The following is a 27,980-nucleotide window of genomic DNA, read 5'->3' as shown; positions in this document are numbered from 1 at the left end:
GTTTAGTGTACTGAATTGTGCCAGAAAATAACAAAAAAAACAACAACACACTCACACATACAAAAAAAAAAACACAATTGTCTCCTACAAACCAAAGACTGGGCAAGTTTTAAGTGTACAATAGAAACACAACTTAACCAGAATAGGAACATATTCTGTAATATTTCAATATACTGACATCAAGCTCAACCCCAATTTACTACATTTTCCTAATTTTTATTTATTTATTTATTTATTTATTTATTTATTTATTTATTTATTTATTTATTTATTTATTTATTTATTTATTTATTTATTTATTAGTTCCTGGCATTTCAACTTTGATACACTTTAAATAAAACAACTGTCACAATATATGCAGAGCTAGTTTGTGAACAAATAATTGTAATTTAATTTTCTACATCTGTGCATGATTTGGCAACCAAATTCATGTTTCTTATGCACACTCTGAATGCCAGCATGTGTCCAATCACTGTTTATTTATTCAAATAAATATTCACCCTTTTACATTGAATGTAGTTATTTGGTTTCTAAACACTCGGTTGTTAAAATAAATTGCTTTTCACATTAATGTGCAGCCTCTGTGTCCCTCAGGAGATGCTAGTCAAGAACTTCCTGAAGACAATGGGTTTTGTAAAAGCCAAAAAAAAAAAAGAAGCATTTATGCTTCTTTTTTTTTTAGCATTTGCTAAAACATGTAAAGTCTGTGCAAAATGTAGTTTTCAAACAAAGAACCGAGTCCTCCCCTGGACAGTCATTTAGGAGTGATGGGCCCTTCCTTAGCGGGAATTTCAAGAAGTGGCGACAAACCCCTGCCGCCACCCTTTGAAATTTGTTTTCTTTAATAGTCTAAAGCACTCCACCATTGCATGCAGGTGTACTTCCAGTTTTCTGAGATTGAGGGGGTTGACCAAAAATGTAAGTGTAAGAAAATGCAAGTGGGCAAGGATAAATAATAAAAATGAGGGGGGAAAAAAGTAGTAGACCCTCTCCATTTATATGAACTTGGAACCATCACACAGAGTACACAGATTTGTGACCTTTCTGTGGCTGGAGTATATAAAGGTTTTGTTTTTTACTTTTTTTTCCACTATTTTCTTTCTTTCACTAGAGAGAGAGAGAGAGTAATTTTTAATTGTTGTTTATTTTCCTTTTGTAAATCTCTACTTTTTTGTCCTTAATGGCCCTTCCATAAATACTCCGCTGTATAATTATTATTGTTAATGCCAAACCTAAATGTTAATTCTAAATGTCTGGATATTACTCAAATATGATCACCCCCATCAAATTAGTCTTTAAAATATTTGGCAAAAACATAATAATAATAATAATAATAATAATAATAATAATAATAATAATAATAATAATAATAATAATAATAATAATATAAAATATTCGCCACGCCCACACCACTGCGCCGAGACACGCGTCACGTGACCAAAAGGAACCATCGATAGATTTTCTTTTGTGTTGACCCGAGTGAATAATACCGTTGCACAGCTCAGCTGGAGGACTTTTGCGACTCAAATCTGTAGTTTTGCTCTTTTTGTGTTGTACCTTTTCATTTTGTTGCTTAGTTTTCCATATTTATCTCGGTTTATGTCACGTTAAATTGACGAAGTTATCATTCGTGGAAATTAGCTGGCAACGAACAATGCAGTATGGAAAGCAATAAACTAGCATAATAATGCCGTTTGACTTTGACGAGCGACTCGTCGACTCCAGTCAACTCAACGAGGGAGTCGGTGAGAGGAGCAGAAGGAGTCGTATCGGACTTGTAATTACAGGAGCGATTGGCGGCTCCTTGGTCGCTTTGTATGCAGTGGCTGCTCCGTTTGTGGCCCCCGCGTTGAGAAAAGTCTGCCTCCCTTTCGTCCCAGCCACTACGGCGCAAGTCCAGAATGTCCTCCAGGTGCTGCGGAGAAGATCAGGGACCCTGGTGGACATTGGAAGCGGAGATGGACGGATAGTGAGTGTCGTCACGGAGATCTTCTCATTCGTTTTCCATGTCTGAATCATAATCACAGGAAAAAAATAGAATTCATGGAAAATAATTCCATTTAAAACAAGTAGCTTTCGTAGAACATAGATGCGCTGTTAAATTGATTTCAAGTGTTTATTTTTACATTAATCGGCATGGAGTGCTGTGAAGAATTTACCATTTTGGTTCTCAGGTTTTGCAAAAAAGATGGGGACATACATTATGGTCAATCAAAACAGTGTTTTCAAAAGTAGATGTTCATCTTCAGTACTTCAGGAGCTGCTGGAAGATGAAATCTGCGTCTCCATCCAGATCCTCAGCAGAGGGAATCACCAAATCCTCCTGTGAACATTCTGCTAGACTGTTGCACCGATTCTGGATTGAAGAAAGCTGAGTTTGCCAACACCAGTGCTGGACATTTCACACTGGACCTCTCAAGTAGTTTGGGTTCTGTGCGTCACCAGTCTTCCTCCAAACCCTTAGACCTCAATTCCTAAAAGGCACACTTTATTTTCATCAAGAAAATGGCGCCGTGGACCACTGGCCAACAGTCCAGACCTTCCTTCTTCTCTTTGGCTCAGTTGAGACGTTTCGTCCGTGTGCCCAGGCTCAGAAGGGGCTTTACCTCAGGACAGTTGTAGTCCATCTCCCACATGCGTCTCCACCTCGTTCCAGTCTTTCTGGACGTCTGCCAGCTTCTTGAATCTTTTGATAATCCGCTGAAGCCCACGGTCATGTCTGTTGCTCGGGGAAATCTTCTCCTGACACATGTTGCCCTTCCATTGTACTTTCCGTCAATCTGCTTTGGACACAGCGTTCTGTAAACGGCTTCATAGCTATGGAAGCATTTGTGTAGCATAATTAAAAATAAAAGCCAATACCAGAAATGCTTTTTCATTTTCAAAATGAAGCTGCACTTTTGACTCAAAATTAAAATGAAAAATCAATCCTTCAAAATGCTTTTTAATTTTTTCCTGCAACACAAAATTCATTTAGAAATGTCTAATTTGACAATTAAAATTGATTAACAGAAATGCTTTTTCATATTCAAAATGTAACTGCATCAAAAGACTCCAAATGAAAACGAAAAATCAATCAATATGTGGGATTTACATCAGCCTTTTTCTTTTTTGTCTGGACACCACTGGAAACACACATTCAGATCTGAGTAGCAGCACTTCCGCCTTTTTCCCGCTACTAGTCCCGGGGAAAGTTTCGAGGAACCGCGGTGCGTCCGAAGGAGGACGGTGGAAGGCGGAAATTCTGCAACGTAGCAGCCGGACACACTGAGAAAGCACTGACGTCATCGCCCCGCCTCCCCGCTGGAAATGCTTATTCGAATGGAATATTGCAACAATCTTCGCAGGGTGGATGTGAAAATGAAAATGCAATCCCCTCTTTGCATTTTCGTTTTAATTCTGACACAGGATAAGCAGTTTTTAAGTAGAAAATGAAAAAGCATTTTAAAATATTGCTTTTTAATTTTGAGTCATTTGATGCCGTTACATTTTGAAAATGAAAAAGCATTTCTGTTAATCCATTTTAATTGTCAAAGTAGACATTTCTAAATGAATTTTGCTACACATTTACCACAGTACTTTTTGAAAATGAAATGTCAAATACCATTTTCATTATCATTTTAATTAAGTGACAGAATAAGCTGTGTTGAAGTAGAAAAGGAAAAAGCATTTTGAAGGAATGCTTTTTCTTTTTAATTTTGAGTCATTTGATGCAGCTTCATTTTGAAAATGAAAAAGCATTTTCCTGGTTTTGACTTTTATTTTTTATTATGCTACACCAATCCTTCCATACATAGCTGAGCCAGCCTCTTCAGCTATGAACTTTTGTGGCTAACTCAGACTAAGAAGGGGATCAACGATGGTCTTCTGGATAGTTGTCAGGTCTGTCAAGTTTTCCCCACATTGAAGTGAACTGAAACAATTTATGGCAACTCAGTTAAAAACAATCATGGCCTACAAAATTTGGGCAGATTTCTCCTCAGTATTCTAATTTTCTGAAATCCTGTGTTTGTGGGTTTATGAGCTGGAATTCCAATTTATGTAAAAATAAACAGATACTTGATATCAAATAAACATTGGGCTCTGAATCTATATACTATGATTGTTTTGAATGAAATTATGGACATTAAAACACTTTTCCATGACATTCATATTTTTGGAAAGGGTATGTGTAAATGTTTAGAAGCACTTTTTATTTGTAATCCTAAAATGTTTGTCTTGAACAAAACCGACCGATTTTCTTTTATTCTTGCAGGTGATTGCAGCTGCTAAACAAGGATTCCAGGCATCAGGTTTAGAGTTGAACCCTTGGCTGGTTTGGTATTCTCGCTATAAAGCCTGGAGGGAGGGAGTCCGCTATTCCACTTCTTTTCATATCTGTGATTTATGGAAAGTGAGTAACTCCTTCGGAGTGTTGCACGGTGTGACAAGAACAAACAAAAACTGCACAAATTGTTGTTTTTATTGTCTGAACCCCATTGTGGCCCTTTTACCAGGTCAGTTTTGCCCAATACTCCAATGTTGTTATTTTCGGAGTCCCTCAAATGGTAAGTTGACTGATGGGAACATCATAAAAGCCGGCGCCAAGTGTTTCATTTTCTCATTTTTGCTGTTTCCAGATGGACCAGCTGGAGCTGAAGCTGGCCCACGAACTGCCAAGAACAGCTAAAGTGGTGGCCTGCCGCTTTCCCTTCCCCACATGGGTCCCTGAATGTACCGCAGGAGAGGGAATAGACACTGTGTGGGTTTATGATGCCAAAACATTTAAGACTAAACAGTTTCATGAGCTGACAAAACAGCAGGAAGAGCAAAACTCTCAAACGTAAGATAAGTCCGTACAAAGACGCTATTAGGTACTGTAATGAGAAGTTGCATATTTTAAATAAACTATTCTTGTGTGAAGACTTTACCTTTTTAAATAAATGTGAAATTTTACAAATGCAATATATTTTATCAAATGCCTAAATTAACAGGTGTGTGTTTATGAGAGTCACACAAAGAGAGAATTAGAAGATTTAAGTTTGAGCGCCATCTAGTGGCAGACAACCCGCATCATCACGTGTTGTTGCTTTGACTGTCCTGACCGCTAGCTGATGTGAGAATTAAAAAAATAATCGCTCAGTTTTGCGACAGCTTGAACTAATATGTTGACCTAGTATGTATATACATCGATATATTTTTTTAACATGTTTGCGCTGAGATAGTAAGCGGTTCCCTCTTTTATTTCATTTTTATTTTATTTTAAAAAAGCCTGTAAACGAAAATTAGTGCTGCTATTCTGGAGCAGTTAGTCAAGATGGACACCGCCGAAGAAGGTAGCTAATGTTGAAACTTGATTATAACTGCTGGCTTTATTTATAATTCTCGGTCATTGTGCCACAGAGCAAATATTGGGCTAACGTGCTATCAATTATGGCTACTGACAAATGTGAATGTTGACGTTTTCGGAAATACATCACACTGAATATCATGATGGGTGAACCCGAAAACCGATAGCTAGTTTAGCATTAGCCAGCTAACGGAGACTAGCTTACAGCGGTTACATGAGCTGCAAACATACCTGGCATCATTAGGTAGTGTTTAAATTTAAAAACGAGATAGTACGAGTTGGGGTGGTTAGGTTGGGGGTATTAGGGGGAGGTAGAAATGCACATTTTGGTGGGCAATTATTATTACATTGCCCTAAATAACATCGATTAGGTAACAAGAAAGAACGCAACCGTTATCACTACCGCACTGTGACAAGTAGTAACCCACATTGCTAAAAACTACATGACATTTATATTTAGCAATGCGATTTTAAGATGATAAATTTCGACTACGTTTTGTCACCGAAATTATGTAATTTTACAAATTGTTTTCCCTTATGGTTCGATTAAGTATTTTATTCGCGATTTATTTAATAAATTGGACGCCAAAATAGTAAATTATATCTGTCGGTCAGTGATTTGGTTAATATAAATACTTTGGTACATCAGTTATTTATAGTAAATGTATTTTGGACATCTTGAGACAGAAATCCAGGGATTATAATTATAGTTCGGCCCGCGTGCTCTTTCCGCGTGCTCTCTAAAGCAAAAAGTTAAAACTGAATGGCAGCAGTGGTGTTTACGTGTTAAAAGGTCAACACTACCGGATTTCCCAATTCGGGCAACATTACAATTTGAAATGATGTGGGTTGTGAATTCTCACGCACGCGATCGATCAAATCGAATTCTACGATTTATTTATCAGCGGCATCACTTCCGGTGGGTGGAGTTGCACCAAGAAAATTATGCAGAATGATGTTCCTTTCCCTTCTCGTATTTTACGGAGAAAATATTAAAACATCGGTAAAAATGTCTGTTTTATATTTTATATCATTTATGTTAATATAATTTTTAAAATTAGCTTAACTAATCAGATTTCTGCGATGTGTTTATTACCAGCATCACTTCCGGTTGCATCCAGAAAAAGATGCCCGTTCACCTTCCTTTAAATCTTTTTGGCAATCATGAAAAAAAGGTTAAGACATAAATACAAAAAATGTGCTTTATTAGCAATTTTTGTTTTTAATTATTTAAAAACATTAGCTTAATTTATACTAAATAAATAGGTAATTTCTTTACAAATAAAAGTTTTATTTATTTAATTTAATATCCTGCAAGAAAGTAGAAATTTGGATTTGGGTGTTAAATTACAAGCAGATTCATTGAACATAAATTTGTGGGTAAATAAATAACCAATACAAACACACTGGCAACGTTGGTTTTGTTTTGCAATGCTAATTTTGTCAAGCACGATGGTCTGAAAACTGTTTTGTTTGTTGCACAGCTGACATTTGTCGAGTATGTCGGTCAGAGGGAACCCAGGACAAGCCTCTCTACCATCCTTGTGTTTGCACTGGCAGCATCAAATTTATCCATCAGGAGTGGTACGGTGACATTCTACAAAAATAGATCTTTGCTGATATGAAGCCATAGCTTTTGTGGATAAAAATGTTTGTAGTTTTAGCACAGACAAAAAATAAATAATCAACACAAAAAGAATGCAGCTCTTAATATTTTCATAAATGTCAGATTTTTGACCAATAAAGATAACATCCAACTTTTTCCTTTTATTTTCACAGTTTACTGCAGTGGCTAAAGCATAGCAGAAAAGAATACTGTGAATTATGCAAACACAGGTTTGCATTTACACCAAGTAAGTCTCATCTTTGCTTGAAATTCCCTTTTAGTTCTTTGAAAGTCCATAAAGGCGTTGAAAACTCAGTCAAATAAGCATTTTTAACCATCCGTTCCCTTCTTTTAATGCCACTTTCCTCTCTAGTCTACTCTCCAGACATGCCATCCCGTTTGCCTGTCCAGGACATCTTTGCAGGGCTGGTCACCAGTATCGGAACTGCCATCAGATATTGGTTTCACTACACACTGGTTGCCTTTGCTTGGCTAGGTGTGGTTCCTCTCACAGCATGTAAGAGCCAGTTTCTTTCAGGCTCCTTATGTCTCTTTAAGTCAATGGATTTTTGCCAGTCCTGCTGTGATGATTGGTTGATTTAGTTTACTGTCATTTTGATTCAATCTGTGTTGTTCACTAACGTTTTGAGATTATATTACCAGCTAATAAAAAAAATAACCCTGATGTTTTCTTTCATTTCTGCTTTTGTTGTAGGTCGTATCTACAAATGTTTATTTACTGGCTCTGTGAGCTCACTTCTTACCCTGCCTTTAGACATGCTGTCAACGTAAGTCCCTTTTTATTTGCTTTTGTTTTTCTTGTCTTAAAACTACTTTCTGTGCGTCTTATTACTTTTGCACTAACATTTTATAACGCCGTTGTGCTTCAGTTATCTCTGACATATTACACTAGATCTGTCTGTTCAAATGATAAAGCCTTAATGTAGGGATGCTAGAGTTTGGGCTTTTTGCTTAATATTCTGACATAAATAGCAGATTTCTTTTCTTTCATCTGTTAAAAAATTCCACTTTAATTAAATTATCTTTCTATTCTAATATTTGTTTTAGCTTTTTTTTTTAAACAGTTTATTATAAGATTTGTTTTTAATGTGGCAGGAAGATATTCTAGTGTCAGAAAGATACATGAAGGAAATTAAACTCAGGTTTTGCTAATTTGGAAAAATTTCCTCATTATATGAAATGTTTTGTCATAAAATCTTTCTGCAAAAAAACGGCAATACAATTACATGTTACAATAATTGCTATTTGTACTATTTTAGCCGAGGTAACTAAATTATTCATTCAACAGTAAATTGTTTTATTTAATTATCAACTTTAAATATTTCATTGTTTTTCATACCAGCCATTACACCCTAAAACCAAAAATGTTGTGGCACATAAACGCTAAAGGATTCCCAGAGCCTAACCTGGCTACTGTTCGCTTGGCCTGATGGCGGGCCACAGCCTGGACCGGTCGCCAAGCTGGCACTGGGCAAAATTCTGAGCAATTCGTTGTTCAAATCGTTGTGAATCACATGGAATTAAAATGCAGTTTGAAAAAAAACTTATTTGTGACAGAAAATATGCGTAGCTGGCCATGAGCTCTTTGTCCGCATCCACTTGTAGATGAGTGAATGTCTCTGGTTTCCTCAGGCTGGCAACTGACTCAGAATGGTACAGCTGAATAGCTCCAACATTGCCCGGCCGGTAATGTTAGTTTGGGGGTGTGAGGGGCTGTAAGATATCGGGTGGGCATGTCATGTGACAGGAAGGTTGCTCAGGGCCGGCAGTCCAATTCTAATGAACTCCTGCCGCTCTCCAGAAACTATGTCCTAGAAAACGACACATGTTTCTTTTTTGTGGCTAAAAACAGCAAAATCATAATTAAAAGACCACTTCAAACGCTTTTAAAAGAACTCAAAAGATGATCACATTGGGTCTTTAGGATAAATGCTAAAAATCGCTTCTTTAATTTTAACTTTTTCCCTCATTTAACAAGTGATGTTGTTTGAAGGATCAATCAAAACCTGTTGTTGACCTTGAACATGTTCTGCTTGCAGACAGAACCTGCTCGCTGACTGCCTCCAGGGCTGTTTTGTGGTCACATGCACACTGTGTGCCTTCATCAGCCTTGTGTGGCTCAGAGAGCAGATTGTCCATGGTGGCGCCCCCCAGTGGTTAGAGCAGATCCCACCCCCCCTCGTTCCGAACCAGCCGAACGGCCCCGCGGCGGCTAACGAGGTGGGCTCCAAAGACCTGCTGGCTGACCCGTTTTTCTTTGCCTTTGTTTGTCTGGAGGCAGTTGAACAGCATCCAGGGGTTCAGTTGCTGGTGTATTTCACTTGTTGGTGGACTGTAGAGAAGCTTCCGCCACATTTGATGGTGAAGAAAGAGGCCTGTTGATCTTAAACAGAATCACGCCACTGATATAGTGTTCATGTCTGGTTTTTGCAGGATGCTGGTGCTAACGCGGCCGATGACGGGCAGGCAGCAGCCGCCGAGCCGCCTCCTGCAGACCCAGATCCAGACGGACGGCCCGGCGACCCACACGCAGCTGGCAACCACAGAGAAGAAGCCGAGCTGGACGATGACGACGGAGACGATAATGGAGAAGATGAGGATGACGAAGAAGAAGAGGAAGACGGCAGGGAGGATGGTGCTGATGCCAACAATGGAGGGCAAGGTCAAAAACAGAATTACTTTACTTGATTACAAGATTTCCAAAACTCTTTCCAGAGGTTTTAAAGAAAATTGAAGCAATTTTTATTTGAAAATAATTTTTTTTTTTTTGCAAAAACTGGATTATGGTAACATTTAAGACTCATACTAGGATGCTACTTCAAATGATTCTGATGAAATTGTTCCCTTATTCTGCTTCTTAAAAGAAGCTGGTCTGAACCCTTTGTCTTGAAAACTGTACTTAGCCATGCAGTAATAAATATCTATCGACATTCATATTTATTATTATCGTGTCTGTGGGATTCTTCTTTGCAGAAGATTTGAACTGGAATGCTTTAGAGTGGGACCGAGCAGCAGAAGAACTGACCTGGGAAAGAGTGAGACTTTTTCCTTTTTGTGTCTCTGTCACATTAAAGCCATGACAGCGCGTTTGGAAAATGTTCATACCTGGAAGACGACTTCAAATTTGAACCTAAAGGTTGTCAGACAGAAAAATAAAAGAATTCTCACCGTTTGTATGGAAACCATGATAAAAGGATCAAAAGGTTTATTTTATATTTGTGGAAATTGTGAGTCGTCACACCTGGGAGCAAAAATTCTAACATTTTGTTGATGTTTGTCTTAGATGCTGGGACTGGATGGCTCTTTAGTTTTCCTGGTGAGTGGAAAGTCACACAGTGTGTCAACATAATGCGTATAGCTTTTGAAAGGGAAGATTACTTTTTTATCTTTCAAAGTTTTCCCAGATTTTTGATCATTAAAAAGAATATTGGCACAAAAAATAAATAAATCCCCCCAAAATTTCCAGTTTTTTGACAAAACTGGAAAAATAATTTCTAATAGTTTGTTTTCTCCAAGTCATCGTGTTTTTTCACTGAAAGATGTTGAGATCTTTCTTCTGTTTAAAAAATACTATAAAACTATTAATAAGAGGGAAGAAAGCCCCAAAAAACCCAAATCAGCCTCGTAAACGGCTTCTTGCTGGTTCTCTGTGATTTACTGTATGTTAGAATATCAGTCACTACATTGAGAGCATAGCAGAAAAAGTTTACAAAAGGATCATCTGGACTTCTCAACTTCCAAAGTCCAGATGACCCTTAAAAAAACATCTTCTGCTCTTGAACCGTCCTGGATGAACTTGAAACCACACAGATGTGTTGATAGCTCTGTCATTAAAATGATCAGTAAGATACTCTTTCAAAAATACGTTCAATAGAGAAGAACCTCGTTTTCTTTTCTTTCTTTTGCCTCCTCCAGGAGCATGTCTTCTGGGTGGTATCTCTCAACACACTCTTCATCTTGGTTTTTGGTAAGTCCCACCCGCCTCTGTAAACAGTTCTTACCTTTAAATCATTTTAGGATTCTAGCCCAATATATATACAGAATCGTTCCAAAGCTTCAAGTGAAGCAGAGGCAGTTTTCCACCGTTTTGTCAGCTTCTTTTCGGTTTCTTCTTTTGTAAATGATAGCAGCTCTGTATTCCCCTGTAGCGTTTTGTCCATATCACATTGGCCATTTCTCAGTAGTTGGACTGGGTTTTGAAGACTATGTAAGTGCTCCACAGCGTACAGACTTTGAAGGTGGTGTCTGTGTGTTCCGGCACTGATGGAATATATTTCACCCACTCTTCTCCCAGATCAAAGCTTCTCATTTCGACGGCCTCATCACTACGATACTGGGATACATCCTTCTAGCCGGAGCCCTGATTGCCTGCCACGTATCCTTGTCATGTAACGTGTGTTTTTGCAACATATATGTTGGAATTTTTGTGTTTTAAGAAAATGTCGAGGTATCGTTAGAGGTTCTTGTGTGAGTCCTTAACTGTGGCGTTTGAAGGCTCTGGCATCTTTAGTGAAGTTCCAGCGGTCCAGACGCCTGCTGGGGGTCTGCTACATTGTCGTGAAGGTAAACGTCCAAAGGTTTTTACATTTTAGCGCGTCTTAACATTTGAAACTGCAGTTAGGGAAATTTTGGTGACATGAAACCCAAAACAATCCCTTACTTTCCCCAAATCCCAGGTCTCCTTGCTGGTTGTCATGGAGATAGGCTTGTTTCCACTCATTTGTGGTTGGTGGCTGGACATTTGTTCTCTGGTAAGATTCCTGCATATTCTTTTTTTCCACCCTTCTTTTACTGCACTTTGCATAAAAATAAATCTGATTAGCACATTTAGAGCAGTTTCTGTCATATTTTAAATTTGTATTGTATGGCAGGAGATGTTTGATGCCTCTCTTAAAGACAGAGAGCAGAGCTTCGACTCGGCTCCTGGCACCACCATGTTCCTCCACTGGCTGGTTGGCATGGTGTACGTCTTCTACTTTGCTTCCTTTATCCTTTTGCTCCGAGAGGTAAATAAAACCCTCAGGTCACATCTTAATGTTTACCAAAAACCTTTTAGAATGACTGAGAACTATTGTGCGTGCAGGTTCTCCGGCCTGGCGTTCTGTGGTTTTTGAGAAACCTAAACGATCCAGACTTCAATCCCGTGCAGGAAATGATCCACCTACCCATCTACCGCCACCTACGCAGATTCGTGCTCTCTGTGGTCCGTCCGTTGCTTTGATTACTACAAGTCCTTTTTTTAGATGCAAAACACATGAGGGGGATCGAATGAATAAAAAATGAATTTTTAGTTGAAGAAATCTAGCATTTTACTGGACACAAATATATGCATAGTGTATTGGGGAAAAAATAATTACAGATGTTCAGATTATCCTTATGACTTTTGGAGTTCTTAGATTTTGATCTCTAATTTATCTGAGCACATTTTAATCTGATAATCAGATAGATCATACTGAGTTTTTCTTATTTCATGAATCAAACAGATGTTTTTCTGTAAAAAATGCCTTATTTACATTTAGAGTTTATTTCATTGCTAAATTTGTCTCAGGAGGCGCTTCAAACAGCCAAATGTGGCCTTCAATGCTGCTTTTAATGCTGAAATATTTTAATAATAAATCTGGGATTAGGTCAGTAATATAGGAAGGTATGACCATGCTAAGTACCAAAGTCTTAAGAAAAAAACATTTGATATATTTGATACATATATACATATATATATTTGATATATATATGAGTAGCTCAGTTGGTAAGGTGCAGCGTGTATATATATATATATATATATATATATATATATAACATGTGTGAACAAGAGCAACAATGAACGCTCAGCTCCACTCCAAAAAATCCAGCAGAGACACAGATGAATGATTTTTGGATTGAACCTATTTCTGTGTCATAGTATCTGCTTTTGATGCTTATAAAATGTCAGTTCTTTTGATTGTTGCTTCATTTTTCACTAAATTCTGGATTAGAAATGAAACTTTTGACCTTTGGTAGCGATGGTAACAATAGTGACTTTTACAGAGCCTGGCGTGGTGCAGTTTTTCTGTAAAAGTCTGACATTTTATCAGGACAAAACACTGTTGCAGCTCCAGCACAAAAAAATAAAATCCCTGCCTCATGAGTGAGAGTGTTTTTGGAGGAAAACAACTTTGAGTTGAGTCAACGCTGCTGTCAAAACCCCTGTTAGGGGAAGTTGTTAGTTCTGATAGTAACACAGAATGTTGAGCTGCAGTTAAGTAGCAGCTAAATCCAGAGAGCTTGTGGGGAAAAAGAAACTGGGGAGTGAAGCGAGTGAATATTTAATGTCTCACATCTCTGTTAATCGGTTTAAAAACAAAGGGAAACGGCGGGGTTTATTGTCCAGTTGAATGACCACCTCTGTCTTTTTGCAGGTTGTGTTTGGATCCATCGTCCTGTTGATGCTTTGGCTTCCAATCAGGATCATCAAACTGCTTTTCCCAACCTTCCTTCCGTACAACGTAATGCTGTACAGGTACGCTTGCACAGGTAGCTCGGTCAACGGCGACCCTCTGCTCCGACGCCGCTGAAGTGCTTTGTGTTTCCGCAGCGATGCCCCGGTCAGCGAGCTGTCCCTGGAGCTGCTGCTGCTGCAGGTGGTCCTGCCAGCGCTGCTGGAGCAGGGCCACACTCGCCAGTGGCTCAAGCGCCTCGTCCACGCTTGGACGTACACGGCCGGATACGCGCTGTAAGATGCACAAACGCCAGAAATAAATCAAAAGACCCAATGCCTCACTACATCAAAGCGATGGCCCTGCTCTCCACAGTGACCTTCACTCGTATTTGCTGGGGGATCACGAAGAGGAGGAGAACCAACCAAACAACATTCCCGATCGCCAGAACAACAATCGGTTCCCCGGTCTGGGAGAAGGGCTCCATGCTGCCCACCAGGCCATCTTACAGCAGGGTGGGCCCGTGGGGTTCCAGCCGTACCACCGGCCCCCCAACTTTCCCCTTAAGGTGCTTCAAAGACCTCAGTTTAAAAAGATTTAAGCTGTTGATCCAACATGTTCATTTCACATGTAATTTGTCTGGGTTTTCTAGATTGTTCTGCTTGTTGTCTTCATGTGTGTGACTCTGTTACTAGCAAGTCTCATCTGTCTCACACTGCCAGGTAAGCCACCATCCCAGCCCCCTTTGCATCTCATCTTCCTCATCTTCTGAAAAGTAATCTGCTGTTCTTGTTCCTCCATCCTGCCCACATGTTTGCTCAGTGTTTGTGGGCCGCTGGTTGATGTCTCTCTGGATGGGCAGTGCGCTGGTTCATGAGCTGTACACAGCAGCCAGCGGCCTGTACGTCTGCTGGCTGTCCATTCGAGCGGCCACGGTGCTGCTGTCCTGGATGCCTCAGGGCCGGACCGTCATCATGCTCAAAGTGCATGAGTGGACGCTCATGGTAAAGTAGAACATTTCCTGTAATCGAATTAAAAGAAAACTCCTGTTGTTTGCATGGTTGATCCTAATTCGGGTGGTGTTTATATGATGTTGGGAGCAGATCATCAAGACAGTAGTGATTGCTGTGATGCTGGCTGGGGTCATTCCTTTGCTCCTGGGTCTGCTGTTCGAGTTGGTTGTTGTCGTTCCTCTCCGAGTCCCTCTGGACCAAACGCCTCTTTTCTACCCCTGGCAGGTGGGAATAAACGCGGAGATGGAGGGAAACTGCATTTTTTTCCCCCCGTCTGATCCTCATTCACAACAATTTGAATAAAGAAACACTCAGAAATGCCATTTTATTCTTAACTTTCCTGAGGAAATCTCTGTAAGAACACGTTAAAAACCCAATTTTCATTGGAGTGGGTCTTTCATATATTAAGGGAAACAATGTTCATTTGTGTGTAGTGAGGAGTTTCCCAGCCTAACACATCTGTAATCCTACTTAACCGTTTTTTAAGAGACGTTGTTTTTCCTGTTTAAATGGTCAGATCCCAGTTTGATCCCCCTCTCTCTGTGTTCGCAGGACTGGGCCTTGGGAGTTCTTCATGCCAAAATCATTGCAGCCATAACACTGATGGGCCCTCAGTGGTGGCTCAAAACTGTCATTGAGCAGGTCTGTGGAATGGAGGGGGGGAGTTTAATCCTCAAAGGATTGGTCTTTAGAAACTGAAGAGACCTTGAAGCATCATTGTCTGTTTTGCAGGTGTACGCCAACGGCATCAGGAACATCGACCTGCACTACATCGTGCGAAGGTTGGCAGCCCCGGTCATTTGTGTCCTTCTGCTATCCCTCTGTGTGCCGTACACCATCTCTAAAGGCATTACACCACTGCTGGGTGAGTCTGCCAGATCTTTCTTATCTATATTATTATAGGTCAAAGAAGCACCAATAGATTTTTGGTTGATTTTTTTTTAAAACAAAGTCACTGGTGTAATTGACACCAGTGACTTTGAGTCAATTAGTGACTAATATGAATTCATAAGAAGGTAAAACCAGCAGCTTATGTTGACTTCTATAGTCAACCTGCCTCTCCAACCCAGTTTGCTCTTTCTTCAGGAGTGCAGCCAGAGATGCAGACACTGGTGGAGAGGAGAATCTACCCGTTCCTGCTGATGGTGGTCGTCCTGTTGGCCATCCTGTCCTTTCAGATCCGCCAGTTCAAACGCCTCTATGAGCACATCAAAAACGATAAGTCAGTAGCGGCTGCTGCAGTTTGAAGTGAAGACATGTCAGCGTTCTGAATGTTGTGTTTGAATTGCTGCTCGTCCTCCAGATACCTGGTCGGGCAGCGACTGGTCAACTACGAGAGGAAGGCGGGCCGGAGCACACCCACGCCTGCTTTCAACCCCCCCTCATAGACTACGACGACATTTATGGATGAATCTTTAATTCCAGCTCATTCATTTTATTCAACCTTTTTATTTTTTCCTTTACTTCTGGAATCAAAGCATCTGAAAGAGAAAAGAGAAAACATTTAGTGAAGTTTTAACTGGAAAGATTTGACCTGTGTGACTTAAACCTGGCAGCAGAACAAACGTAGTGAGTGCACTTCCTGGTTAGCAAGCCTTTTTCCTCCCAGCCCAGCTGATATTTCACTTTTTGTTTTATTACGCTTTGGTAAATGTCAGCTAAGCTAAATTAGCTTGAACCTCAGATGAACTTTTGGGTGAAAAGTGTTGTTTTATGGTTTTACAGCCGTTCATTTTAGGAGTTTGAAAGAAATGCCCCCCAGTCATGTCGTCATTGTTGAGTTTTTTGGGGGTTGAGGGCAGATGCTTCACGTTGCAGTGTGGTTAGATTTATGTCCTTTCATAAAAACCATTTTTTTAAAGATCTCTTGTCATTTTTTTATTTTGTTGGAGTGAGTCAGAATGTCGTAATTTTACAATTTGTAAAAAAAAAATGTAAAAAAAAAAATGGCTACGATTGGTTCCTGGTTTTTAAAAAAACAGGATCTTTCCCAACAGGTCATCAATCCAAGGATATATTTATGCTTTCTGAAAAATAGGAAACCCAATTTTTAGACGAAGACAGGTGACGTCCTGTCTGTCTGCAGCGACAGAAGCGAGCTGTCTGAGTTAACCGCTAGTACAAAAATCAGCACAACTGACGTGTGGTTTTCATCTTTCTGGCTTGTGTCGTTGCTGAATTTGCCTGGGATTCCAGATGGGAATCCAACTCATTTTCAGAATGATTCAAGCTTTTTGTGTGAGCTTGAAGTAAAAACCATGCGACCTCAGAAACTTTCAAACACTAATGATGTGTAAATGTTTAAATCCACGGACTCTGTAGCTTTTCAGGCTCATTGTGTGCAGTCTGTGTGGAAGGAATCATATATATTAGAAAACACCAATCTGTTAGTTATCAGACAAACGTCTTGAAGGAAACTGATTTTTGTTTTGTTTTCCTTTGCCGAAGCATTAGTTGCTTTTCCTGTTGATCAGTTTCTAATGTTTGTCATAACTCGGTTTATGTTGCTTATTCCTTGCTGTCTACGTTTAATATCCTCTGCCGCTCGCATGATAATTGCATGCGCTTGTATCGAACAATGTTGTGCCGACTTTCAGATGAGACAGTTAATGCAACCATCAATGTTTTTGTTTTTGGAATCAAATTGGTCAAATGTGCAGAAATACTGTCAGCAGCTCCACTAAAGCTTCACGGTAAACATTTCACAGTTGTGTATGCTAACAAAGTTTGGGATTTCTGGAAGTTTTCTCGTCAAACTCCATGTATGCTTGTTCACGATTGCGTCATTTTTCCACCAACCTGTCAGCTTCTTTAAAAAGCATGATCAGCATGTTAAAGTCTGCAACTAACGTGACTAGATTCTGTGCATTGCTCAGCTATACTACAACCCAGTTCAGGGATGGCCCCCTAAACATTTACAATAGTTCAACATTCGAGAAAACCTCAGAAAATGTAAGGAGGGATTATAGACTTTCAGTTGTATAAAGTATGTTTTTTCGATGTATTATTAAGTCCTACAAAAGGAAATATTTAAACCGTTTAATGTCCCTCTTTAGTTCATTTTTTTATTGCACTTTATTTCACAGGTGCAATCGTGTCAAACCGTCAAAACCCAAATATAATAGCAGAGTTTCATGGGTCCCACTTTAAAAAGAAAAGAGTGTCTGACAGACAGCCGTGACTCCAGTTCAAATCCTGTTGATTGTAAATGTCTTTCACTTTGACAACTGCAGGTTGTTTAGTTGAACGCTCACATTAAATGCTATGAAAGTGACATTTTAGTACCTTGAAACGCAGCTTAAAGATTATCGTGTTGAACTTCAATTTCTAAAAGCAAATGACTTCTATTTTTTTACATGTACAAATAAGAGAAGCGAGTGGCGTGTACTGTAACATAGAAATGTAAAGTCAAACTTCTATTGGTTGTTGGTTCTGCCACCAAACAGGAATAAATTGTTGTAAATATTCCTCCAGAGTGAAATACAGTTTTGTCACACCGAGCCTCAATAGTGATGATAAACTTAGCTTTTTTAACTTTTTGTTTTTTAAACCAACTATTTCTTCTTTCAATAGAGGTTTAAACCCCTTAGGAAACAATCACACCGAAATATTTATTAATAAAGTAAAGAATTTAGTTTTGCTTGTTTCTTTTTTGTCTTGTTCTTTCTTGATAAAATGTCTAAACAAACAGGGTTTTTAATATATAATAATACCATCATTAAATGGTTTTTCAGGGTGAGCTATTTGTTGTAAAGAGATAAAATCATCTACTTGTGTCTTATTTTTATGCACTCTCCAAAGTTCTGTATTTTTAATGATCATATTGTCATCTATGTACTTTGTTGTTGCTACTTATCTCATAAGTTCCAAAAACCACTTGATATAGTGAATATATTTGGCTGAATCCTCTTGGCTTAAAGATATTTGGGTCCTTCTCCTGTAACCTACATTTTATATAAATGTGGTCACGAGGACAGGAGATCCAGGTTAAGCTGGCGGTCTTAAGGCCAGCAGGAAATCAAGCACTGTGGTGAAGTTGGCTTGACCGTTAAGTTACTACAGCAATTCACCCAAATGATAAATGTGTTAACCCTTGTGCTATCTTAGATGACCCCACCCTTACATTGATGTGTTCTCCCTACCATGACAAAGGTGGATAAAGGTGGAAAGATTTCATGTAATCCATGGACACCAGTGAAGATCACAAATCATTGAAGAAAAAAGGTTCAGCGCACTGTCTAGTGGGTCTAGATGACCCCACTCCCAATGTTAAAGTGCCTAGGATAGCACAAGGGTTAATGATGTGGCTACGGGGAAGTCTTAACATATGAAACTCAATCGTGAAAAATGTTTTTCTACGTTATGACCACCATAATAAAAAAAAGTGGTATATAAATATCCTTTTTCTACTCAAAACACTCAAAATCTTTAATACATTTAAAAAAATGCTCGTATTAAATTCCATTATCCTGTGTTATCCTGTGTTTTGAACTATGTTTGGCCTTAATGAAAATGTTTTGTTTTTTTCTTTAACATCAATGGGAACATTAATAAGAGATTCTTTAGGATTGGAAGTTCACCATTTGAACTGCCCCATGATCACCCCCATTTCTTCAGTCCCTGTGCATTTCCACCAGTTCATTTTTGAGGTTTACTGTGGTCTAACAGAAGGGCTGGAGCACAAGAGAGATTTTAAACGGATTATCCTAAGGCAATTCACCAGAAATCTCCTCATCCCATTGCCAGCCATGCTTAAGGATGGTCAAGAGCTTCTTCGCAGGTACACACAGGCTTAGGTGCTCAGTGTCATTAGATTCAAATCCATTCAACAGCCTGAGCTTCTGCTTTTCTTCATCAAGACAACTGTAGCGTAATGTTTGGTCAAGACGTCCAACACTATGGAATTTAAAACGCGGATTTCTGGAACAATAATTCTTCAATGGGATTGACTGGACCTTTGGTGCCATTACACTAAGTGACAAAGAAAAGGATTTTCTGCTTTTTCTTTTTTCAAAACTCGATTCTGTTGGACTTGATAAGGTCAGATCTTATCTCTTCTCCCATTATTGATCACTTCCTCAGTCCAAAGGGGAGTTGCTGGGATTCCAATCAAAACATTATCAACTATGGATTCAGAATAGTCTGCAGTGATCGGTTGCACTCCTCATGGCTTCTGTAATTATACTTGGGAGACTCGTTTCAAAATGGTGGTTAGAATGAGACAGCATATTAGGATTGACTGGTGGACGTAAACCTCTTGTACTCTTTAGAGGTGCACTGACACCCCACCACATATTCTGAAAGGGAAGTGGGGGCAGGGGAAGATTTAAATGGTGTTAATAGAAGAGGAGCAAAGGAAAGAATTAAAGGTTAAAAAGAATGGAGTGGCTGGAGGAGTTGGACATCACGAGGCCATGCACAACGCCAACAGAGTTTCCACGGAAACCACTGTCGTGTGTATCAACACCACAGATGAAGCAGGAAACGAGAGCGAGGTCTCTGGACAAGATGAGGATGAGGAGACTGAAGCCGATTACACACGAAACTACTGGGAAGATGAGGACGATATCTATCAGGAGTTCGAGGAACTGGACTTTGAGGCCTTGCCGGACCGCTCAGATGCACAGAGCATCATATCCGACGATTCCTTTTACCCACCAGACAATTCTTATATTTCTCACATGTACCGCCCTCCGACTCCTGACAGTCCAGAGCCAATCTCCTTTTTCAAAGCCTGCTGCAACAACAATGCCATCATAGTCAAAATTATGATCAGACAAGGGGTGACCGAAGAGGATGTGAAGGAGACAGACAGAAACAGAAGAGTAGGTGTCTAGGTTTAGGATTTTTTCTTTTGATCTAAAATGTTCAGGTAGTCTTTACTTTTCTTACATTAAAAAAAAAAAAAGACCAATTTGTTTTCTTGAAACCTCATTGTGATTGCAGAGTGTTTGTCAGCCATAATGTGCTAAACTTTTAAATCAACCAGAGCCAGAGTATTTTGGGGACATTAACCCTTGTGCTATCTTAGATGACCCCACCCTTACATTGACGTGTTCTCCCTACCATGACAAAGGTGGATAAAGGTGGAAAGATTTCATGTAATCCATGGACACCAGTGAAGATCACAAGTCATTGAAGAAAAAAAGGTTCAGCGCACTGTCTAGTGGGTCTAGATGACCCAACTCCCCATGTTAAAGTGCCTAGTATAGCACAATCAAAGATACTTTACCTTTGATCTGCAAGGTTTCCTCAGTCCGATCCAACAGATAGGAGCCTCCATTTAATCTCAACAACCCAAATGACCTACATAATGCTCCAAGTGGATCGGCAACACACCAGTGACCTGACCGACCTGTGATTTGCTAATGATCCCAAAGCCTGGAAGTCATGCAAAGCTTAAAAAACATCCTGAGGAACTAAAAATAACCTTACATAGTTTATGCTTACTCTGAAACAATGCTTTTTAATTGCTTTATTGTAATAGTAACAATTTTAGCCCATTAAAGTTAGTTAATTTAACTGTCAAGTCCTTCATGTTTACTGTAACAGCAGTTTTTTTAATTAAATCTTAACACATAAGGCTTGTTTAAAGCTTTTGCTGTTAATAGATTTCACAATAACTTTGTTTTGGTGAGATTTTTTTTTTGTTTTACAAATTTCCAATCAAATCTCTGGCCTAAAAAATGATTTACCTTAACCCTTAAATTTTGTGCTATCCTATGACCCCACCCTTACATTGACGTGTTCTCCCTACCATGACAAAGGTGGATAAAGGGGGAAAGATTTCATGTAATCCATGGACACCAGTGAAGATCACAAATCGTTGAAGAAAAAAGGTTCAGCGCACTGTCTAGTGGGTCTAGATGACCCAACTCCCAATGTTAAAGTGCCTAGGATAGCACAAGGGTTACAGCTTGATAAAGGCTTGATATTTTAGGAAATCAATTCTTTTGCAGAGAAAGTCGATGTGTTCTTATGATAGAGCTCAGCACATCAAATGCCTGTAGCAGTCACATCAGGTAATACAGTCAAGACAGCAGATGCATATGTCTGAAGGAGGCTTTGGAGCAGCTGGTTAAGCCTCCATTGACAGATGGGGAGTGTGAACTGGACACAGTGTAAAAAAGCAGATTGCCGTGAGGGCTCAGCTTTCAAAAGAGACTGAATCAGGGCTGAGTAGGCAGAGGAAGCATGTTTGGACTGTGGCAACATTGTGCAAACGCACGTTTTGACTGGGGCAGAATAGAATATCCCACTGAGCCAAACAAGCCTTTTCTAGCCCTTGTGCTATCCTAGGCACTTTAACGTTGGGAGTTGGGTCATCTAGAATAGCACAAGGGTTACGAAAAGGACTTAGATGACTGTAAGAAAAACTTGAGAATTTCTTTACTCATCTCTGTGTTTTTGTGGTCATTTGCTGACGTCTTTTTCAAGGACTTAGACATTTATTTGAGGGGGGAAAAAAAGATGTGACTTTTTTAAACCACAACTCAATTTACACTAATCCGACTCATTGTTGATTTCAATAACCCATCTTTGGATAATTAATTTAGAAAATAAATGTGTAAATATATATGCATGGCGTGCAGCGATCTATTTACGCCGTTTTGAGACAACACTTCACACTTAAGGTGAAAAGCCAGAAAACCTTAGTAAAAGAATTTTAAAACACTGTTTTTAAAGCTATTTTATAGCATCTTGTGACAAAAATGTCAACCATCCACAGTGTAGTCTGACTCATCACGCTTTTATACTTTTATGATCCACATTTTTCTTATAAGGAATGATGATTTTTTATTATTTTTTTTGTTTCTCTAAAAGATAGTACTACCTGAGGTCCAGTTAGGTCCATCAACAACATTGGAGCTTAAAAAACCCAATCAGCTGTACATTTGCTGTTTCCTTTTGTTTTTCCCTTCAGTCGGGTCTCATCGTTGCCTGTTACCATGGATACGTGGATGTGGTCATGGCCCTCTCTCAGTGCCCGTACCTGGATATAAACTGGCAGGACAATGAGGGCAACACTGCTCTGATTACAGCAGCTCAAGCAGGTACAGATTAAATATTAACTTAAAAAAATTGACTTATTTGTAACAAATAAATGTGTCAGAAACATTACATTACTGTGTTTACATACTTATTTAAATCAGCTTTTTTCTACAAAGGGGGAAAAATGACAAAAATTGGCAAACTACAATGAAAAAAAGTTCAAGGTGTAAAAACAAAAGTAAACTTAAGACAAAAACACTTTTCTAAAGTCATTTTCAGCTAATTTTAGATACTTCTAAAAAGGTACATGTGCACAATCAGTTCATTTTTGCTCTTTTTTTTACTTTTAAGCTTTAACTCTGGATGGAGCTACTGTGCAGAAAAAGGCCTGGTTCTTCAGAACAAACAAAATAATAAAAATAACAGCAACGTTTTTTTCATTTCTACTTTTAAAGAAATGGCTAAACTTAACAAATGTAACATTACAAATAAATACAGACAGACTCAAACACAGTTGGAATCATTATTTTTCTTTAATGAAGTCAAAAAGAAATGTTTCGGATTTGTAATAAAACTGTTGCATTGACAAAAAAGGTTATAGTGTGTGGAAAATTATGTTCTTTCTAAAAGAAAAATGGTACCAAGGCTTAGGTCTCTAAAAACTTTTTAATATAACAAGAATTAACTTTCTGAATGTTGAGCACCAGTTAGGTGTTGAGCATAGTGGTGGAGGTATAATGGTTTAGTAACGTTTTTACCTAAAAGTAAAAGTACATTGAGGCCAATTACAGCAGTAAATCTAAAGAAACAAACAGGAAAACCTACAAAATGTAATAAGTCAGATCAAATCTCATTGACATGTAACTGTGCTTTAGAGATTTCACCATTAAGCTAACATTCTCACCAATAATTTAATAATTATCAGATTTTTTTGAGTTACCATTTTTCACAAGTTACCATGTAAACAGAAGTTTCATGTCTTTTATCAGAATTGAGCCAAACATTGGATAACTGAAGCAAAATCAGATATTTGCAAACTTAATATTTGCACAATAATTACAGTAAAACAGTAATAAGTAACAGTATTTCTAACTGTGTTTGAGTCTGCCTGTATTTGTAATATTGCATTTGTTAAGTTTAGCCATTTTTTTAAAATAGAAAAGAAAGACACGCATTTCAATCATAAAAAAAAAACTTGTCTATATAGATAAATTAAGTCTTAATAAATTAGGCAAGTTAAAACTTCCACCCGTCTGTTTTTAGTAAAGATTCCTGCACCATTAGTTAAAGCATTTTCTATGCAAACATGGAATCTACTTGTTCCCATAAAAGGAAAAACACTTTGCTGCCGTCATCCTGTCTTCTGTTTTTTTTCTCTGTGACATATAAATAGGTAAAAAGCAACAAAAGTTTTACATCTCGTTACAGCAAAATTCTAAGTTTGGTTTCTAAATTTGTTTTCTGTCAAATATGTGTAGGAAAACAGTAAATTGTTCCCTGCCTGTTCCCGTGTGGCGTTGGGGGAATTCCGGCTGCCGCTGCTGCTGCGGCGGGGGTCTTTTCACATTCCACCATCCATTTTAGAAGAACATAAACACTCACCTGAGCACAGGTGTTAGCTCACCTTTGCGCTAATAGTTTGCATGATTGAATGAATGAAATATTTCACACTAGTTGGTTTAAAGGCATAGGTATGCGTGTGTGAACACTATCTGTTTTGTGTACATGTTGACATGTGGACATTTTTGCAGCTAGCAGGTGTGTTGATAACATTTGAGTGTGTGTGTGGATAGGCCCCGCCCTTTTTGTACTACATTTGAACCTTACCGTAATGATAAACAACCCCCCCCCTCACCCCCCCCCCCCTCTCTCTAACATCCCTCTCTCTTCTTCCCTTCTTTCATTTTCCGTCCGGTCCAACACCAAAGATTTACAAACATGGTTGAATTAATAAAGTTAGGCCTCAATTACAAAAGGGGTTTATTCAGTCATGCCTTTAGTTTGTCTCAAGATTAATAACCCCTGTTGTTAAAGTAAAATATGTCCAACACAAGACACATCTGCCTGTCTAGCTGTTGGACAGGACAAGTTAGATAGAGAAAAAAAAATTAAAATACAAATAAAAAAAAACACACAACATCTGTTGGTGTGGTTGTAGCTTGAGCCTGACTTTCTGAGAGAGTGGTCTGGGAGGGGGCAGTTTGGCAATGTCATTCAAGCTATACTTTATAATACATATCTTTGTAGTAAGGTACCCAGTTTAAAAATAAACAAAAATCACAGTTAGGTCTTTGGAGAAAAAACATGTAATTCAGAAAACAAATGGAGGACAATCATTTCATCACAGAAGCTGATGGCAATTGAGAGTCCTAGTGGTTCCAAATAGATAAATCAATGTTATTTTGTGACACTAAAGTAATTTCATAGTGGTGCAACCACATATAACAGACATCAACTAACAAGGATAAATAGTACACTGTGCTGTATGTAGCCAATGAGCACAGACGTGCACTTCATTTTCTGCTTCATTGAAAAGAACATTGATTCTCTTTCATTAAAAAAATATACTGATGTTGGCAGACGGTGAGACCCTACAAGCCTGAATCGGTACGTGTAATTACAAACAAAAAGGAAGCCATGTCTCGACACCAAGAGAGCCAGGCTTCCTTTACATTTATTCTTCTCCCCCATTCACCTCATCACATCTGGGAGGAATTCTTGTGCCATGAGTTGATCTTTTGTGCCTGTGTGACTCATTTTGTTCATGAAGTCACAATAAAGTCAAAAGGTGCTTCAATCAGGGTAATCAGAAGATCGTGATAAGGCAGGGATGACCGGAGTTGTTGTTTGACTCATAACATTTTGTAGCAAATTTGCTATGATTCCCGCCGCCTCTCTTTCTCCACACAGCGAATTCTGTGTTAAGAATTCAGCAAAAGAGAGGCGGCTGACGCGAATTGTCCGAGCCAAGTGCGTTCGGTTCACACCGCCTGACCAAGCTCACTGCCACATGTGAAAGGAGCTACCAGCTACTATTTTTAGCCTGAGCGCCACATGGAGGGGTGATGTTGAGAGATCAAGTTTATTTATTTTGAAAAACTTGACAGAAACATTGGTAATCTCTCTCCTAGAGTTCTGTCCCCAGAATCCATCGCTGTCATCATCTGTCAATCGCGAAAATAAACGCTGTTTTTTGTTTTGTTTTTGTAATTACAAACTTAGAAAAAATGAACTAACACCCCCCCCCCCCCCCCCCCCCCTGAGTTGTCATGAATCAAATATGCAACCATTGATGAAATGAAATATTTCAGCACCAGTCAATAAAGGGGTTTGTTTATTTGAGGAGTGAGAATGATGATTTAACATGGAAACAATGGAAAAATGCTCACTCTTAGCACCAGCCTCTATGGTCAGTTGCGGTACTGCAACTCTTTTTCACTTCCTGGTTGGTTTCACCCCCATCCCCGCCTGATAAGAGTCACCGCTTGATGTGAACACAGCCTTTGCTTACAGCCCCTCACAATTCCAACACAAATGTAATGACCAATATCAGAGCTATCTAACTGTACATTTTTTAGCCAGATGCCACTTCAGACGAGGAAAACAAAGACGCACATGGATCTACTGGTGTAGAAGTGGATGAATCAGAAAGAAGCAGAGCGGGAAACTTGGGGCCTGCTGTAGTAGCTTCTTCTGATTCTGAAGACTCAGAAATGCAATTTTGATGTTAATATTATAACTATGCAATTTTAACCCTAATTTTCTTTCTTTGTGTCCTCCATCATCAGAAAAGTGCCACAAAAATACAATTTGCAGTGGAATGGGTCTTTAAAGACCATGAATCGGGGTGTCTGGAAACTGTGGAAATCTCATCATGCCTTCTCATCGGGGTTTAGGTCACGTCTTCATTTCCTGCTACCTCCTGAACTACTTCCCTGGTTTGGACATTGAGAGGAGGAACTGTCACGGCTTCACTGCGTTGATGAAGGCTGCCATGCAGGGCAGGCCTGAGTGTGTTAGAGCGCTCCTGCTGGCAGGTATGAAGAACCTAACAGATTGTAAACCTTTCTAAAAGAGTTTTACGTTAAGAAAATGTTAAAGTGTTCCAATAGATTCAAAGTTTCTCTCTAAATCTGAGTTTGGCTTTTGGGAAAGTTTGAGAAGATTGATTTGTTTTTTAAAAGCACTTTAACCCTTGTGCTATCCTAGGCATTTTAACATTGGGAGATGGGTCATCTAGACCCACTCTACAGTGCTCTGAACCTTTTTTCTTCAATGATTTGTGAACCTCACTGGTGTCCATGGATTACATGAAATCTTTCCACATGTGTCCACCTTTGTCATGGTAGGAATAACACATCAATGTAAGGGTGGGGTCATCTAAGATAGCACAAGGGATAACGTGTTGCATTTGAAAGTGGCAGATCAAAAAACACCTTCTTTTTGCATTAAGCCACCTCCACATGTCTTCTTCCAGGAGGGGACATCCGGGCCCGGGACTACGGCCGTCGGATGACACCCAGGGAGTGGGCTCTTTTCACCGGTCGATATGAGACGGCCAAACTGATGGATCAGCTGATGTCAAAGCCCTGCGCCGAGCAGTTTTGTGACTCATTTTCTCTGGAGTGGCCCATGTTAGAGGTTAAGTCATTCTTTTACACCCAAGTTCTAATTAGAATAAATCAAACATTGCTTTTGTAAATCCCACATATTTTGCAGGAATTGGTGAGCAGGGCCCAAGAAAAGAAGAGCTGCTGGGGCAATCTCATCAGACGCCTGCCCTGTTGCTCTTTCAGGTTCTTGATTAACAACAAGGTAAATCCCATAGATAACGGTGTTCTTGACCACATGGTCCGGATTACTACGAGTCTATCCAGCCCCTTCATTGCCACGGCATGCCGTACAGTGTGCCCCAGCAGCCCACCGTGTATCGGGAAGCGGCGTTATGCTGTGCAGGAGATTCTAAGGAGACAAAGGTTGGCGGAGCTGAAGCGCCTCGGCCCAGACCGGCTCAACAACTACAAGAGATTTTTCCAGAACTCGCGGGTTCTCCTCGTTCCCAAAGCAAAGGACCGCAGGGCAAGCCTGCAGCCGCAACTGCTCAGTGAAATGGCTGCAGCCTCCACGGTGGTCATCAGACGAGCCAGCCTCCTGCCGCTCAACATGCTGAGAAGAAGCAGCGTGCGTCCAGGCATCGTGGTGCCAAAGGTGACACTCTGCAAGGCCCCCGACCCGAGCTTCATGCCGGAGAAGGTCAAGCGCAGGGACAACCAGAGTAAGCTGCAGATCCCCAAATGGGATTACAAGATGAAGAAAATACAGAAGAGGCAGGAGGAGGACAGACAAAGAACGTTTTTGTTTACAAGACGAAAGTAAACGGAAGAATAAAAACCAGCAGTTTTATATTTAAGTGTCTTTTTTTTTCAAAAAGTCCTACTGAAGATCCAAGCTTGTCTTTAGAATCTAAACCAAAAAAATTCAATTTTACCTGCTCAAACCCCTGGACAACTTGTTGCCTTGTTTCTAATTCATGATTTGTGTGTATATGATGCTGCAATGATACAAATATCTGTACATAGTAAATATAATTAAAGGAAGAGTCGAGA

General features: G+C 39.4%; 3 protein-coding genes across 4 annotated transcripts; all 3 read left to right on the top strand.

Moving 5' to 3' along the window:
- The first annotated feature begins 1,481 nt into the window (after nt 1-1,481).
- On the top strand, nt 1,482-4,902 carry atpsckmt (fATP synthase c subunit lysine N-methyltransferase). The gene is made up of 4 exons (XM_004079054.4): nt 1,482-1,969; nt 4,256-4,393; nt 4,497-4,547; nt 4,620-4,902. The coding sequence occupies exons 1-4, from the start codon at nt 1,688-1,690 to the stop codon at nt 4,824-4,826; spliced, it is 678 nt and encodes a 225-aa protein (XP_004079102.1). The 5' UTR covers nt 1,482-1,687; the 3' UTR covers nt 4,827-4,902.
- Nucleotides 4,903-5,009: 107 nt separating this feature from the next.
- On the top strand, nt 5,010-17,850 carry LOC101168653 (E3 ubiquitin-protein ligase MARCHF6-like). 2 transcript variants are annotated; one of them, XM_011486579.4, is made up of 26 exons: nt 5,010-5,315; nt 6,814-6,913; nt 7,109-7,182; nt 7,309-7,452; nt 7,651-7,723; nt 8,996-9,176; nt 9,390-9,618; nt 9,930-9,991; nt 10,240-10,272; nt 10,872-10,923; nt 11,105-11,163; nt 11,251-11,331; nt 11,451-11,519; nt 11,633-11,707; nt 11,828-11,962; nt 12,040-12,159; nt 13,352-13,452; nt 13,528-13,665; nt 13,745-13,937; nt 14,022-14,091; nt 14,192-14,373; nt 14,473-14,607; nt 14,935-15,024; nt 15,115-15,247; nt 15,469-15,604; nt 15,686-17,850. In XM_011486579.4, the coding sequence occupies exons 1-26, from the start codon at nt 5,297-5,299 to the stop codon at nt 15,768-15,770; spliced, it is 2,769 nt and encodes a 922-aa protein (XP_011484881.1). In that variant the 5' UTR covers nt 5,010-5,296; the 3' UTR covers nt 15,771-17,850. The 2 variants fall into 2 exon arrangements, with proteins under 2 accessions (XP_011484881.1, XP_011484882.1); XM_011486580.4 differs by having other exon boundaries at nt 5,024-5,315; nt 9,933-9,991.
- A 1,321-nt stretch (nt 17,851-19,171) lies between these two features.
- Nucleotides 19,172-27,980, top strand: ankrd33bb (ankyrin repeat domain 33Bb). Its single transcript, XM_004079132.4, has 5 exons — nt 19,172-20,207; nt 22,307-22,436; nt 26,271-26,411; nt 26,852-27,015; nt 27,094-27,980. The coding sequence occupies exons 1-5, from the start codon at nt 19,713-19,715 to the stop codon at nt 27,748-27,750; spliced, it is 1,587 nt and encodes a 528-aa protein (XP_004079180.1). The 5' UTR covers nt 19,172-19,712; the 3' UTR covers nt 27,751-27,980.

This window comes from Oryzias latipes, chromosome 17 (assembly GCF_053564925.1).
Source record: "Oryzias latipes strain Hd-rR chromosome 17, Olatipes_Hd-rR_3.1".
Classification (NCBI taxonomy): Eukaryota; Metazoa; Chordata; class Actinopteri; order Beloniformes; family Adrianichthyidae; genus Oryzias; species Oryzias latipes.
Note: the sequence above shows the minus strand (reverse complement) of the source record. Positions and strands in the feature narration are given on the sequence as shown.